The sequence below is a fragment of the Drosophila mauritiana genome, chromosome 3L, assembly GCF_004382145.1.
Source record: "Drosophila mauritiana strain mau12 chromosome 3L, ASM438214v1, whole genome shotgun sequence".
NCBI lineage: Eukaryota > Metazoa > Arthropoda > Insecta > Diptera > Drosophilidae > Drosophila > Drosophila mauritiana.
This window is the reverse complement of record NC_046669.1, coordinates 3,390,967-3,405,472: the sequence shown is the minus strand read 5'-3', so window position 1 is coordinate 3,405,472 and position 14,506 is coordinate 3,390,967. Positions and strand designations below refer to the sequence as shown.

The 14,506-nt window shown below is 40.9% G+C and overlaps 2 protein-coding genes across 6 annotated transcripts in view; one reads left to right on the top strand and one right to left on the bottom strand.

The window, feature by feature from the left end:
- The window catches only part of LOC117139565, a 36,258-nt gene that overhangs the window by 11,443 nt on the left and 10,309 nt on the right, over positions 1–14,506 (bottom strand). For 4 of the 5 annotated variants that reach the window (XR_004459369.1, XR_004459368.1, XM_033301962.1 and 1 more), the window contains exon 2: positions 11,343–11,768. Coding sequence is in view for 3 of the 5 variants with exons in the window: in XM_033301962.1 (XP_033157853.1) it covers positions 11,343–11,768 (426 nt within the window). In the remaining 2 variants the exon portion in view is untranslated. Of the gene's footprint in view, positions 1–11,342; positions 11,769–11,868; positions 11,919–14,506 lie in introns of those variants that run through there. The other variant, XM_033301965.1, reaches the window with a different exon arrangement.
- On the top strand, positions 12,928–13,899 carry LOC117139567. The gene is made up of 4 exons (XM_033301967.1): positions 12,928–13,022; positions 13,090–13,131; positions 13,203–13,244; positions 13,343–13,899. The coding sequence occupies exons 1-4, from the start codon at positions 12,972–12,974 to the stop codon at positions 13,796–13,798; spliced, it is 591 nt and encodes a 196-aa protein (XP_033157858.1). The 5' UTR covers positions 12,928–12,971; the 3' UTR covers positions 13,799–13,899.

Sequence of the window (14,506 nt, the reverse complement as noted above, 5' to 3'; positions counted from 1 at the left end):
GGCGTTGAAATGCCCGGAGACGAACGCAGCTGACAGCTGGCCCATAAAGCAGCAGCAGCCAAGGACATCGGAATATCATGATAGCAGGACAGTCGCTATGATTCCAGGATTCACACACAAGAAAATCAGTTAAGGTGGACGGCGTGTGAGGATAATGGCAACGACTGTATTATGACCAAGTTTGACACACAAAATGAATTGCCTAATTTATACGGATCTCTTGATTAGCAGTCGTTTAGAAATGGCTATAACTCTCTGGCAGCAAAATTAATGGATCTTTGATAAAAATTATTCTAAAATCTAATAATTTCATTTGCTTTTTTAACTTTATAAAATACGGATTTTTGCGCCAATCAATATGCTCCTCAATAATTCACATACCCATTGGCCATGTGGGGGGAATCACGCCAAAATTAAATTGACGGATCGATAAAAAACAGATTTTCCATAAAATGCGTTTCAACCGAAACACAAAATATAAAATAAAATCAAAGGGAACGGCAGACACGAAAAAAAATATAAAAGGCCGTCGACATTGCGTAAGCGAAACGTGCGAAATGCTGAAAAGAACAAGCCGGGCGAGGAAAATGGGTGGAAAATCCGGGAAAAACATATCACGATGAATCATCATGCAGCCAGTTGGCGCCAAATGCCAAAAACAATGCAGCCGCGCAGTGAAAGCAACACAACAAATTATGATTTACAACAAAAGAGAAGGACGAACCGAAAAAAAGGATAGCATAAGTAGAATGGAAGGAATCACTGTAATTACAAATGCCCAAGGAAAACTCGGGATTAAGTATACGCATTGTTACATTCATACGTGCACGTGTTGCAGGGTTAGGAAAAGAGATTGTACACCTTACACTCGAAAAAAAGTATTAAACTTTCAAATCAATAAGTGATTTTATTATTTATTAAATACTTTAAAGTGTCATGCCTAATTCTCTTAAGTAAAATTAATATTATTTTCAATTAATTAAGTGTTTTTTCAAACTGTATTTTATTTACTTTATTTTCTCTGTGCACCCACAATGTATGTGATTTGCTTTGGTTGTTTTCCCGGTTCGTCACTTTGGGAACGTACGTTGCACAGGAAAAGAAAATTTATTTGCGTGTCGAACAAAAAAAGGGAAAAAGTTGTTGGAAAGCCGCCGTGCAAATGCGGGGCATGGAAAACAATAAAGAAAACTCTGCGGTAAGCAGGCGTATCCGCAGATGGAAATGGAAGCAGAGTGTTTCGGCGAGAGCAACGCTAAGCAGTCGCAATTAGTGTGGAGTGTTTGGTTACGGTGAGATGGCTGAAAAGGATTCGAGGCGTGTGTGAATAACTTAGCCAAATTGATGAATGTGAGTTAGTGACCATAAATCAAATGGGAAGGTACGCAACCCTGATCGTACTAATGAATAGTTAAGCTCCTGAGCGAAAAGTTAGCGCAGAAGCAACAGTTTGATAGATGTGCTAAATGGTGAAGTTATCGCGAAGAATTTAATATCTGTATGTTCTTAAAGAAGTTTACTCAAATATTCCTTCAGAATAATAGTTATTTTTAAAAGCCTTATTGATTTATGGGAAATTCAGCAAACCAAGGCAGCTTAGCAATGCAAAAATTCATAACTCTTTTTGGCTGACTGCCTCAATTGCTGCCGGTCGTCTGCTCTATTTATTTAATATTTATTTCAAATTTATTTATTTAGCAGGCCGGCACACTTGAAAAAAGGCCAAAAATGAAATAGCACACACACTCGTGCTGAGAAAATTCTATGCCAAAACGAGGACCGCACAGAAAAAAAGGCAATATTCGGGGGTTAAAACTTTGAAGCCTCAAAAAGGGGGGATGAAATATATGTGTTGTATATATAGGGGGCCATTTTGTTGCTAAAAGACCAACCAAAGGTGTTTCAAATGTGTTGCCAAAGTGCTTAAAGTGCCAGGCAAACTATTTGCTCACAATTTTCTTGTTTTTCCCGGGGTTCTCCACGTTTTCCATTTTGCAGGAGATCGAACAAAGTTTTCACCCTGGTAAGCAGCCGAGCAAAGTGATAATGTGCACAAAGTAAAAGTAGAAGCAACCGAACAACCAACAACCAAACGAACAACAACAGCGAGTTGTAAAGCTTTTACACTAAACAACAAAGTTAAGCTGGATATTTTTTCCCTACCTTGTGCAGTTGCACAAGTTTTATGACTTCGACGGAAGCGCAGAAGTACGGACAAATTCGTAAAAATGGGAACAACTGTTTTACAGGACGCACGTGCAACGCGGCGTATGCGCAATGTCCGTCTCCCAATGGTTGTAAATGCATAAAGGATAAGTAGGATTGCGAAATAAAACCGAATAACATTATTTTAAAAACAAATCCGCTTACATTGAATCGAACAAACGAAATGCAAAGAAGATTGCGGATTAAGATCGAAATGAAAGAAACCAACCGAAAACAAAAAAAGGAAATGTAGAGATATTTAATAAATTCCAATTACTTAGGGGATAGGAAGACTGCTCGAAATAATGTGCAAGGCTTAGCAGGGATTGTGGGTACAGAACAAAAAAAATGTTATAGCTTTGCATACTTGAATAGGAAATGTCCTGAAGTACGCATTATTCTCAATTTGTAAGTAACACTACCTTAAAACAAATGAAATCTCTCGGATAATTATCCTTAACGGGGCTTACTCCATTAATTGTAGGCCCAACAACTTCACAACCAATTCTTGAAGTGCACAGGATCTGGCACTTTAACCCGCTTGGGCATTCTACGGAGCGCTGCCAAGAGAGGCCATCAAGATTGATTTATGTAAATGATTGCCACACTTTGCGCCAGATAATAAATAACCCCACGAAGCCAAAGGAAACTAATCAGAAACTAAAAGACAATAAAAGTGATAAAAGCGGAGAGGGAAAAGCTGGTGAAGGAATAAAAACCCAAAGGAAACTTCACCGTAATGCAGCACTTGGCTTTTGCCTTCTGACTGACTGACTGACGGACAGACGTTGCGAATTTTTTGCATGCCACTTAAGCCTTCTCTTGGCGTAGAACAAAGCGAAAGGGACAGCCTCTGCCGATGTGAAAGGGACGGCTACAGTGGAGCACCGGCAGACACAATGATATATTGCTGATTTGCGTGCCGCAGCCAGGCAAGTTTCCCTTTACAGTTCGCTGAGGGCAATTCGATATGCATACATCAAGTGCAGAGACACAAGACTACCAGTTCTTGGGTCCAAATCCCGAGACCATCCCCCATTCCGCAGTTGTTACATGGCAAATAGTACGCATCGGATTTGACAAATGGTCGGGGCTGGGGCCATACTAATGGGAAAACTCCAATCCGCCTAAAGATCTATTGTGCTCTCAGATGAGATCTGCTAAGTTGGTCTTCAAGTTTTCAATGGATGTTCACACTAAAGTTTGCGACGACTGCAAGCATGTAACAAAAGCGACTTTCTGCCATAACATAAATATAAAGTTCTTGACAGAAAAAAATATAGATATATATAGAAAGAATCACACATTAGGCATAATAACCATAGAATTTGGCTTTAATTGAATCACTTTCTACAAAGCAGTGTTCAATTATTCGTAAACAATTTCTGAAAGTAACACATTTCCCCGGGAGTTTATTGTCAATTTCTAGCATCCTCCGTGGACTCATTTTGTCATCCAATTTGAAGGACAATCAGCCGCAAAACTAAACAAACGCTAACAACAGGCTAACAACAGTTGACACTTGGCTTTAATCGCCGCACTGCAGGAAGCGAGCAAATTAAAAAGCTGCCAACTAATGGTCCGCACCGAAAACTCATTTGTGCACATGGCCACACTGGCGCTGACATTAATGGCTGAGCACTGGAGCGCTGGGAGAAAAGTTTGGAATGAAAATTGCATAACTCCAAGCCGGTCATAACCCCCACATCACCCCACTCAGGAACTCAGACACATGTGGAAATGGGTGGAGAGTGGGCGGACATGAAAGTTGCATGTAATTCCAGGAATAACGCTGCACATGCACTGATATATATGTATATGCATTTGTATTTGCAGCTTTTGATTTTGCCATTTTTCATTTTGGCATTTTGTTTGCCTAACAGATTTTACATCCAACAATTTGGGCGCCTTGCATTGTGCAGATTTCATTGTAAAACGACGCCACTGTGCGATGTGTGTGCTGTTGTTATAGAAATAATAAAAATATATGGCAGGCTTTTTGGACCTTTGTGGCAAGGGGGGGAGGGCAAGCGCCTTCTAAATTGTTTCAACAAGTTTAAAAGTTGAAGATAGAATAGAAAATCTGTGCGCAGGTGGGGTTAAAACTGGTACAAAATGTAACTGACAACCGCACAGCTCCTTTAGCAAATTACTTTTCTGGAACTCTTCTAACACTGGCGGTTTCTGAACACTTTGGATAAAGTATCAGGTCCGATTTCCCTGAACTGCCTCATAGAACCGCACTTGTTCAATTACGGTTTAGAAACCCGTTGATAGCCTTTATAATTGGCCCGTATCAGATGCTTCTTCTAATTTCCCCAGCTCTCGATAAGCGTTCTTTCAACATCTTGAGCCCTGAAATTGGCCACATTTATGTAAAGTATACTTGAGCATTTCCTCTCTACCTGCCACATTAATTTATCTTTCCAGCCACTTGAGCATTTTCTGCTTTTGGCATGCAAATCCCCCACACCACTCACCCACTACCACTAACCGTTCAAAATCAACCCACTTCAGCTTAAATTGCTCTCAAAACTAAAGCTTTTGCACATGTAGACACACATGTGGGGCGGACACAATCCGATGTGTAGGACTAAATATAGCACCCCCGTTGGCGCTAGAGGGTTAAAACGTGAATTCCGGCCACTAAAAATAAATGAGGGACCAAAGTTGAGCAACGTAAGTAAAGCTGCTATCATGATTGATTCACCGAATTAAGGCTAATTGCATAAAAAATATGAGGTGCACATGTAGTCGGCACTAGGGTTGAACCTCAATTAAGGCTGAAACAGCTATGAAGTTGTACCGGAAAAAAAGTATTGTAATCTATAGAAAGTAGTGTTGTACATTACTAATTTCTGTGGCATTTCTTTAGAGGTGTACTACTTATCACCTTCTCACTCATTTATTGCCCTCCAAACACTATTGATTTCGGTGGCATTTGTTTCAGTGTACCAAAGTATATATAAATGGCGACACAACCATGGACGTGGACACGGACATGGCTACGGACACGGACACTCAACCCTGAGCACGAAAAAAGCAACTCGGAACTTGGCGCCAACGTTTTGCGTTTGGCGCAGACATTAAAATGCTTAAAATATCGATTTGTTGCAAAGTCTCGAAATATAAGGCCGTCATTTGGGCCAAAAACGCGGCGCACGAGCAACAGTCTGCCACTTAAATGGCCAAGGAAAATGGGTGGCAAGGGCAGAAGTAGAGAAAAAAGGTATGAGAAAGAGATTTTCCGCTATTCTTGGGCTTTGTTTATGTACATATATTTTATCTTATATTTCAGCAATTATAAACATGTATACTTAGGGAAAGGAAGCTAAACTCAAAAGTTTAAGATGGGCAGACGTTTATATTTGGGTAGGATGGTAGAAGTTATAAATGTCTTTAAATTATTCGTTTGCTTGGTAAAGATAGATTTTTAAAATTAGAGATAAAAAATTGTAGAACTAGCTATTCTTCTACTTGCCAATTTCTTTATCCATCAATCCACCTGGGAATCTATTAATCTGCCTGCTGATCTATATATCCTTTCACCTATCAGTTTGCCCAACTATGTGTGCAATTTATCGAAACCATCCATCTGCCTGGGAGTATCAGTCAATTTACCTATCCTCCAACACCCACTTACTTTGTCCTTTTTTGTGGATTGGTATATATGGCCGGATCCGTTTCTCTGCTTTCTTCGCCCGAATAGACATTTATAGCCCGAAAAGTTTGGTCGAATGTAAACCTGCACATCCTGGCCAGTTGCCTTGGCTATTTAGTGTGTGTCTATGGCTTCCTTTCTCCCCTTTTTCCCTCCGCCAATTTTACCTTTTTTTTGGCCAAACTTCTGCTTTTTGCACCTGTGTTTTTTTGGGTAATTTCTGCCCACCGCTTATGGGTTTTTTTTTAGCATTTAGGTTTTATGTGGCCCCGACCAAAGGCAAAACGGATTCCTATCATGACTGAAAACTCGGCTCTGATTTTTCCGCACTGTTATTGCTGTAATATGAAACAATTTTTTGCCCAACTTCTTTTTGGCCGTGTTTTCCGCTTTGGAGCGGTTCAACTTTCAGTTTTCGTCCGTTTCCGTGTGTTTTACGGTTTACGGTTCTGCTCTACGGTCGTCTACGTGCATTTTGGCCGCATATTTTCCGGTCGTGTTGCTACTGCCACTGTCGTTGTTTTGGTTCATTTCACATGCACCCGGAGCCATTTCCATTGTTTGTGCGGGGAAATTAAAAAAGACCGAACACGCAAAACGAACTGGAAAAATGTTTGTGGGCATGGGCAGTACAGGATGAAGTGGAAAGGAATTCCGAATTGTTTACTTTTGCCTTCACTCGCAGATAACGTATAGTTATGGGTATTATGGGGGATATGCACCGGGGATTTATAGAGGCGACGATGCCCGTTGATTGAATGCCGGATTTTCGCATATTCTTTATGGGGGCGTGGCGGGGGGTAGGGGATCAAGTGTTCCACAGAAAAGGGTGGAATATTTCTACGGATTTTTGAAATTAAAACTGACCGTTTATGGAAAATAACAATGGATTGTGTTCCAGTTTGATGAAAGTTCCAATGTTTTCACAGGCAAACAATAAATGATGTTGCTAACAATTTGTATGTGTATTTAATTAAAATTCAGTGCAGCTAGGCTAGACTGAAAAATAAGAAATGAAATCAACTATTTTTAGAGAGCAATATTAAAGGTGGTACATTCTGAGTTCAAATGAATAGCTTTTCCAAATTAAATCATTCAAAGTGTGTATAAATTCATAACGGAATATAAGCTTTCCAAAATCCGTCATAAATATTTAATAAGCTTCGTTGTTTCGCTCTTTATTTGCACAACCATCTGGCCTAATCTTCTGCAAAATTGCATTATATAACTCGATGCCTGCCCTGTCTCATTACCAACTCCAACCCACTTAAAGCATTTGATAATTTAATCACTCCGGAATTTCTATTATTTGATTCGGCTTATTGTCGGTTAAATCACAGACAGATTGGGTTTTCGGGGCCAAAAAGCAATTTCAACAGTGCTCACCCGCCCACCAACCCAACAAGCCCACTAACCAACTGCCAACTGGCAAGCCAAACGGCAGCCAACTCAACACACTTAACCACAAAAAGCACCGCCCAACCACTACACCATTCACCCACTCACCCACCTAAGCCGGCTAGCTGGCTCTGAGTGCTTAGTGGGGATGCCACATTAGGCAAATATGTAAATAACTTTTAAGGAATTAAGCGCACTCGCACACAAAAGCTTAGGAGGGAAGCAGATGCCTAGGACCCTGGAGAAAAACGTGTTTGCTAGACAATGCATACTTTCTTGGGCCTTGCTTATCAGCCGATAAACAAGGCCTACAATACAATCGCTTATACGCCATGTTGCACCGGTACCGGTCTGTTGGACACCAAAGTGGGACATGCAACAGGGGAAAATCCCCTGCAAAGCGGAAAGAATTGAAGTACTTGGGGCACTGCAGGAAAATAGGTGATTACACTGTTTAAAAGTAAAATAACAGCAATATTATCGTAAAAGCCTTATGTAACATGTATTGGCGCCCAACACGGGGCCTAAAGTAGATATTCTGACAATTGGCGCCCAACGTCATTTTTTCTATTCCAATTTCTCTCTGTGTTTTAGGTGAAAAACATCAATTACACACACGTATGCAAGAGGTCCAGGAGGAGGAACAGGAGCCATCCGGACCAGCCAGACCAGAAGGCAAACCACAAGCGCGTCATTACCAAGCCGGAAAAACCAGAGATGGAAAATGGAATGGGAGGTATGTTATTGTGGAGACGGACAGGGTATTGAGACCCCGACGCAGAGATGGTGTGTGGTGCCAGCGGGAATTGGGAATCGGTTCATAGTCCGCCACGTGAAGTCCTGCTGCATTTTATCTGCTCCAGTTGCAACGGAGGCGGCGCATTGGGAACCTGCGGAAGCGAAAGGGACAAGCACATCTGTGTAAAAGGGACGGTGACAGCCCCTGAGCATATTTACATTTGCTCGGCATTTAATGCAAGTGGGAATTACAAAAGGAGGGCGTGGCTAACGATGGTGTTGTTGTTGTCCTGGGTGTCTGCCTCCTGGCAGGCGATTTAAAATATTCGAACGCAGCCGCAGAATGAGCCATGGAGGTAGTCATTTAAAAGCAAGAGGGGCTGGCCAGTTTTAAAGGCATAAACGGAAGCAGCATATTATGGAGTACACAGTAAGAAATAAAGTCACTAAGTCGCTCAAGCTAGTATGAAGCACTTCAATGATGTCGTAAAGTATGCAACATTAATTTCTGAGTACGACAGTTTTATTCGCTGTAGCATTTAAATCACCATACGACAAAATTTCTAGACAATGCACACTAAAGTCAACACTTTAAAACATTCTACATCTAATTAGTTGACAATAGAAACTTTTTTTTAACCAAATTTCGATTAGTTGAATAAGTTGAACATGAAACTATTCCCCAAAGATAGCAGGTAGCATCGATAACTGGCCATGACAATTAATGACCGAGTGAGATTATATCAAAACACAATTTGTCTATTTCTTCCTCTGTAATGCCGTGTGTTTCGAGCTCTTCAGCCAGCATTTTCCCGTAAGAGCGGTAAACAATAATAACAGGCAACAACAATGAAGCATGATGGCCCTGGGAGGATTACAGGACACATCCAGGGAGCATGCGAAGGGGTCTGAATGGGGGTGCACCAGGACCATGAGCTGAAACTGAAGCATCGGGCGAGTATGCGACTAAGTGTTTTGCAACGGAAATGCCGAGCTATCATGCAAAAAGCCACTGTCAGATTAACGAACCATGGCCAAAACAGATGGGGGGCTGGCTGGTGAATGGGGGGCCAGAAACGTAGGTAGCCAGAAGGTAAATGGCATCGGGAGATCCGCAGTCAGGCACGTGACGCAGCGACAGTCCATGACCAAGTGCTGATTTTTTATCAGCCGGAATGCGAGGAAGTGACAGGAGGAGAAAGATGGGCCAAGAACTGAACTGAACGAAAACTGGCAAAAAGGTTATTGACATTGTTGTTTCCAAGCTCCACGCTCCAAGCTCCGAACTCCACCGCCCAAAACTCCCTATCCCTATCTACATTTCTGTCTCGTCAGATTCGTTCACTTCAAAAATTCGTAGACTTGCAAGCAAACAGACGGCGAAAAAATAGCAAATGAAAAATGATCTGGAAACGGGGAATTATGGAGACTAAAGTACACTAACTTAAACAGAAACTTTATAACTTTCGTCTGAAAAACGTAAGTATTTAAAATGGGATATTGTATGAAAGGGAGAAGAAAATATTACGTATACGTAGTGAGGTCTTGCATTTTAAAATATTCGTGGACTGGCTTAAACGTTAGAATACAAAATATCGCACTTAAATTCAGCATCCTAAAAACAATAGCTCAATTATTTTTGATCGCCACTTTCGATTCCTGTCAGCAATCAAAATGCGAATCCCAGCACTTGTGTGTGTGACAAAAGCCCTTGAAAACATCATTGGATCCTTCAAAGGGGTCCAAAAACCGCTTAAAAAGCATTGCATACTTGCAGGCGCCTCCTTGAGAAAAACAAAAAAAAAGGATTTCTAAAGTGGCAGCCAGGACAGAAATAAAACGCTGCACAAAACAGCAACGAATGGAAAAACAAAGCAAAGTCAAGCGGAACGTAACAGAAACTGTGCAACTTTTGAAGAGGTGGAAATGCTTTTTAAGTATTAATTTGCGCAAACACTCGACGCAGCAAGGGAAAAGCGATGGGACAAGCAACAAAGCAGGCAAAAAACAAGTTAATAAAGCAGTTGCAGCTGTAGCACCTCCTCAATTTCAGCTCACTTTCTACTCTGCTCATTTCCAGCTCCTTGTTTGCTTGCACTTGGCAAAAGTGCAACGTTGTCATTTAGCAAACTGAGGTACTTTTTCATAAAAACAAACTTCAAAAGTGAAAATTTTAAACTAAAATCTAAGTACTCGAAGGAATCAAGCTCTAAATGCTTTTAGTCCTTAAGACATATTTGATTAGCAGTTTTTTTTGCAAGTGTATCTCTTTGGGCAATGTCCCACTAATTGTGTGCAACATGGTCTATCGCTTTGCGCAAACACCTCGCCCGAAACACGTAGGACACCCACAGGACACCTCCTTTAAAAGGTTTCCCGGCCAACCCCTTCGATATGGTGCGCGCCGTCCTGCTTTCCCTTCTTGCCATTTTTACTGTTTTGCGTTAATTGAAAACTTTTTTCGCCAGCAGATATTCGCATTTTTCGCAACAGCATGGCAAAAACAAAACTGAATTGGAAAACTTTTCTAGTTTTTCCCACGCAACAAACTACAAAACGGGCTGTGGAAAGTTGTCGTAAGTAGAAGTGCAACTCTGAGTTTTCAACGCTTTGCCGCCTTTCATTTGTTTAGACCTTAAGCGCCCCCTCCCCCCCCCCCTGAAAGCTTTAAGTTCCAGTGGTCTACCTTCCCCACTGTCAAAAAAAAATGGAAGAAAAAACCCAAATTCAGAGACAGACTTAAAAGTGTTTGTGTTTCCTCTTAGAACTTGGCGGCCAATTAGTTGGTTGCACTGAAATCCGACGGAGGGCCGGGATTTTGGGGGCTTCAACTGGTTGTGGCAGCTGTTAAATTCGAGACTTGGTCTTGGCCACATCGGAAATCCACTCTAAGCTATTTGGACTGCCGCGTTTTTCGGAATCCGAAAATTGTCATGGAATGAAGCGATGGAAGTGGCGCTTTTTGCCAAACAGCTGTGATGCTACAAAGTTACTTTTATGATGGGTATTCCTTTGAGTTCGTTTTACCTTTTCGACTTTTCATTTGAGACTAAGGAACAAATTTCTTAATGAGTTGGGACTTTCGAACCCAAAGGGATGTACCAAGAAAGAAAATATGAACTAAAAGCGTTCTTAATTCAGAATTTCACGATAACTGAGAGCAATCATCAAAAACGATTTCAATGCCAACAGATTTGCTGTCTTCTCGGAGAGATAAGACCAATGTAAGAACACTACAAAAAATTCTAGAAAGAATGTAACACAATCTTGTTCGTTGCACAAACCCTCAATAGCCTACTAATTAAAGTTAAAATTTAATAGAAGTAACTTCTTTACTTACGATTTCCCTCTGCAGCTTGGCGATGTTGAAGTTTGCCTGGGCGAGTCGCACACTCAAAGTGGCCACATCGCTGGTCAACTGGGCCCTCTCGCCGGCATTTCGATCCACCAGCTTGAGCATCTTGTCCTCCAGGCTCTGGTTGACCTTCTGAACCCGCTTGTGCGATTCGTAGAGCCGATCGTACTTGTCCTGCCACGCTATCACACTATCCTCGAGCTCCACTTGGCGCTCCGTTTCCCTCAAACAGGCCGATTCCAGGGCATACAGCTGCGTTTGTTTCTCGATTAACGCCTGTTGCAGCTGCTCGATTTCCGCCGCTGCGGGGGCGGATGTGGCAAGGGGCGTGGCAGCTGCTGCCGTCGCCGTAGATATTGCCGATTTTGCAGTTGATATCTCTGCCGCTTTCGGGTTGCCCGCTGTGGCCGCCTGCAAAATGAGTAAACACGCAAAATGAAATTATGAGCTGCAAATATTTTGTAATTAATTTTGCTTCCGGAGAGCACGAAACAACAACAGCAACGCATACCGGACGCAAAGTGTCACACGGTTTCGACTGCAGAACCCGCACTGAAAACACTGAATGGGCCCGGACAAAGCGAACTCCGTAGAATGCGGCGGACAGCTTCATTATTTTGCCAGCGGATCTCCTCTCCTTGTGTGTTGTTATTATTTCCTTTTTTTTTTTGCTTAATTTTAAAACCTCATTTTAAAAAGCTTTGAGCGGGCTGTGTCATAAAAATGCTCGTCATGCCAGGGAACTTGTGGACCAGGGGGAAGGGGATTCGACTTAACCCATAACGTACAGCATCTGCTGCAGATAAGGTATTAATCAGTGGGTTAAGGTGGCGTGCAAGGTTATATACCCTAGCCAAATTCATTCGAAAATATTTGAATTACCTTGATTTCAAGACAAAGCTGTTATATTTCATTTTAATTTAATTGTAAGTATCAAAAATAGTTAAAAATATCATAATTTTGTAACCTTTAATTCTGTAATTACTATTCATGTGATGACAATTACATTGTTTTTAGTATATCTTATATAAATAATTTAGAAAACACACTATAACTCATATACCCCACACACTACAGGGTAGGGTACATGGATCTGGAGCTCTTGACAACTGATAAGCGCAGTGTAATTGTGGATTATACAGCACGCAAATATTGAGAGTGAAATGAAACAAGAGAGATCATTTGAAGAGAACCGAAAAGAGATAATACCTGAGAGCTTTGGCTTCGATAAGTTTTTAATCAGTCCAACGTATATATATATATATATATACGAATGTATGCAAAGAACATGGTTAGAGAATCAAAACATCATTAAAACATGACAAATAGTTTGCATTTCTCGTATATAATAAATCAACTTTAAAACTAAAGCAATTTAGTCGGGAATAAATATATTGGTATATAGACATGTTAGTATAGGAAAAAGGCATTTAACAAAAGAAACATTTTGTCAGTAAACCAATGTTTAGCTGGGAGATAAGACACAGAAATATTTAACTGACAGGTCTTGAAGAATTTCCTATTTCCTTTATCTAAATTAGAATTACGAACCACTATAAAAACGCGGTGGTAAGCTCTGAAACCATTGTAAAGTTACAGTGGTTACACTACAACATGGTTTGGATTTGGAGCCTAATTGTACTCGGAATAGTGGTCGGCGCAACGGTAAGCGTGATCAATAAAAATTTTCAATATATATGAATTCTTTGCACGCATCAAACATATTTTACAGGGGCAGGGCCAAGGAACCGATACCACCGGATCGACAACGACGGTAAAATCTTGAAATCAAATAAAATGTTCAATATATTTAAATTCTTTGTACGCATCAAACATATTTTACAGGGGCAGAGCCCAAAAACCGATACCAGCGGAGCGCCAACGACGGTAAAATCCTAAAATCCCTGAAACCCATTAAAGAATACTGAATTCTTTTCTCAAAATAGTAGTTTGTGGTGAATAATATATATGTACATATCCTTTAGGCGGCATCCGAACGAACTCCCGAAACAACTACTGTGGATCCCTACACTGCACTCGATAAGACAATAACCGATGAACTTGAGAATATTCTAACCAGATATGAGCGTGAATGCATGGGTAATTCTGAGTTCACACGTAATCTTGACCTCATACGCAAAGCGGTAAAAATGGACAAAAGTCGTTTGTTAGACAAGATCGAAGCAAGAACAGAATTTAATAAGTACAATGAGCAACGCATTTTAATCGAACGACAAATTGATGAGCGCATAGAGGCCCTCAATAATATCCTGCCTACCCAGGAACCGAATAGTTATTGCTCTGAATTTTACTTGAAGCAAAGAGAAGATCTTAGGAAGGCTAAATCACTTTCGAATCTAGAAAAATTAAACACTTTATTAATTAACAAAGCAATTTGCACTATCAGGGATAATTACGATGATAACGATTATCTTTACTAGCATAATCAGAAGCCACAAGACAATGCAGTCTAAGTGAAATCTATTTACATATATTTATAACTAAATTTTAAAGATTGAAATATATATATGATACTTGTGAACATTCAAATTGGAGAAATGATTAATACCGGCTTGCAAGAATTAAAAAGTGAGCATTTATTGGCCAAGTTAGAAGAGAGCTACTGAGTGCTTTTCCTTGTCACTCAAGTCACGACCTTTTGCTAATCCATAACGCGGTTATCAATATCAATACTCATCCATCTCCGGTTTGTCCAATTAAGTTGGGGAATCTCGAGTTTAGTTGGAAGTCCCGACACAGATGGCCGGGAATCAGAGTGCAAACTACGTTGGCAAACAACTAATTGGATTAACTTGACACAAAAACGAGGAGGAAGGAGTTGCAGCCAGAATGTCGCCAGTGGAAACTTTGTCTTTGGTTACTCCTTTGGACTCCTTGAAAGCGTTGGGAAACCACATGAGTTTTCCTTTCGTCACATATGAGCGACAGGAATTGGCGAGGGAAACTCGGCTGTCGCCTGGCGCTCAAACCTAAAAACTGCAAAATGTACAGAAAATTTAATTAAAAAAGGATTTTCGGCCTGTGTGCCAGTTGCTTGGCTTCCTTCGTCTTCGCCGAGTTGGCCCCTTTCGATTTTTCCCACATTTCCCGCTGCTCGAGCAGCCAAATAATTTTTCTTCGCACTCCAT

Excerpts from the sequence above, each read along its gene's own strand:
- LOC117139567 (XM_033301967.1), top strand. The coding sequence starts at position 12,972 with ATGGTTTGGATTTGGAGCCTAATTGTACTCGGAATAGTGGTCGGCGCA. Across the intron at positions 13,023-13,089 it reads GAATAGTGGTCGGCGCAACG|GGGCAGGGCCAAGGAACCGA; the intron begins GTAAGCGTGATC and ends CATATTTTACAG. Across the intron at positions 13,245-13,342 it reads CCAGCGGAGCGCCAACGACG|GCGGCATCCGAACGAACTCC; the intron begins GTAAAATCCTAA and ends CATATCCTTTAG.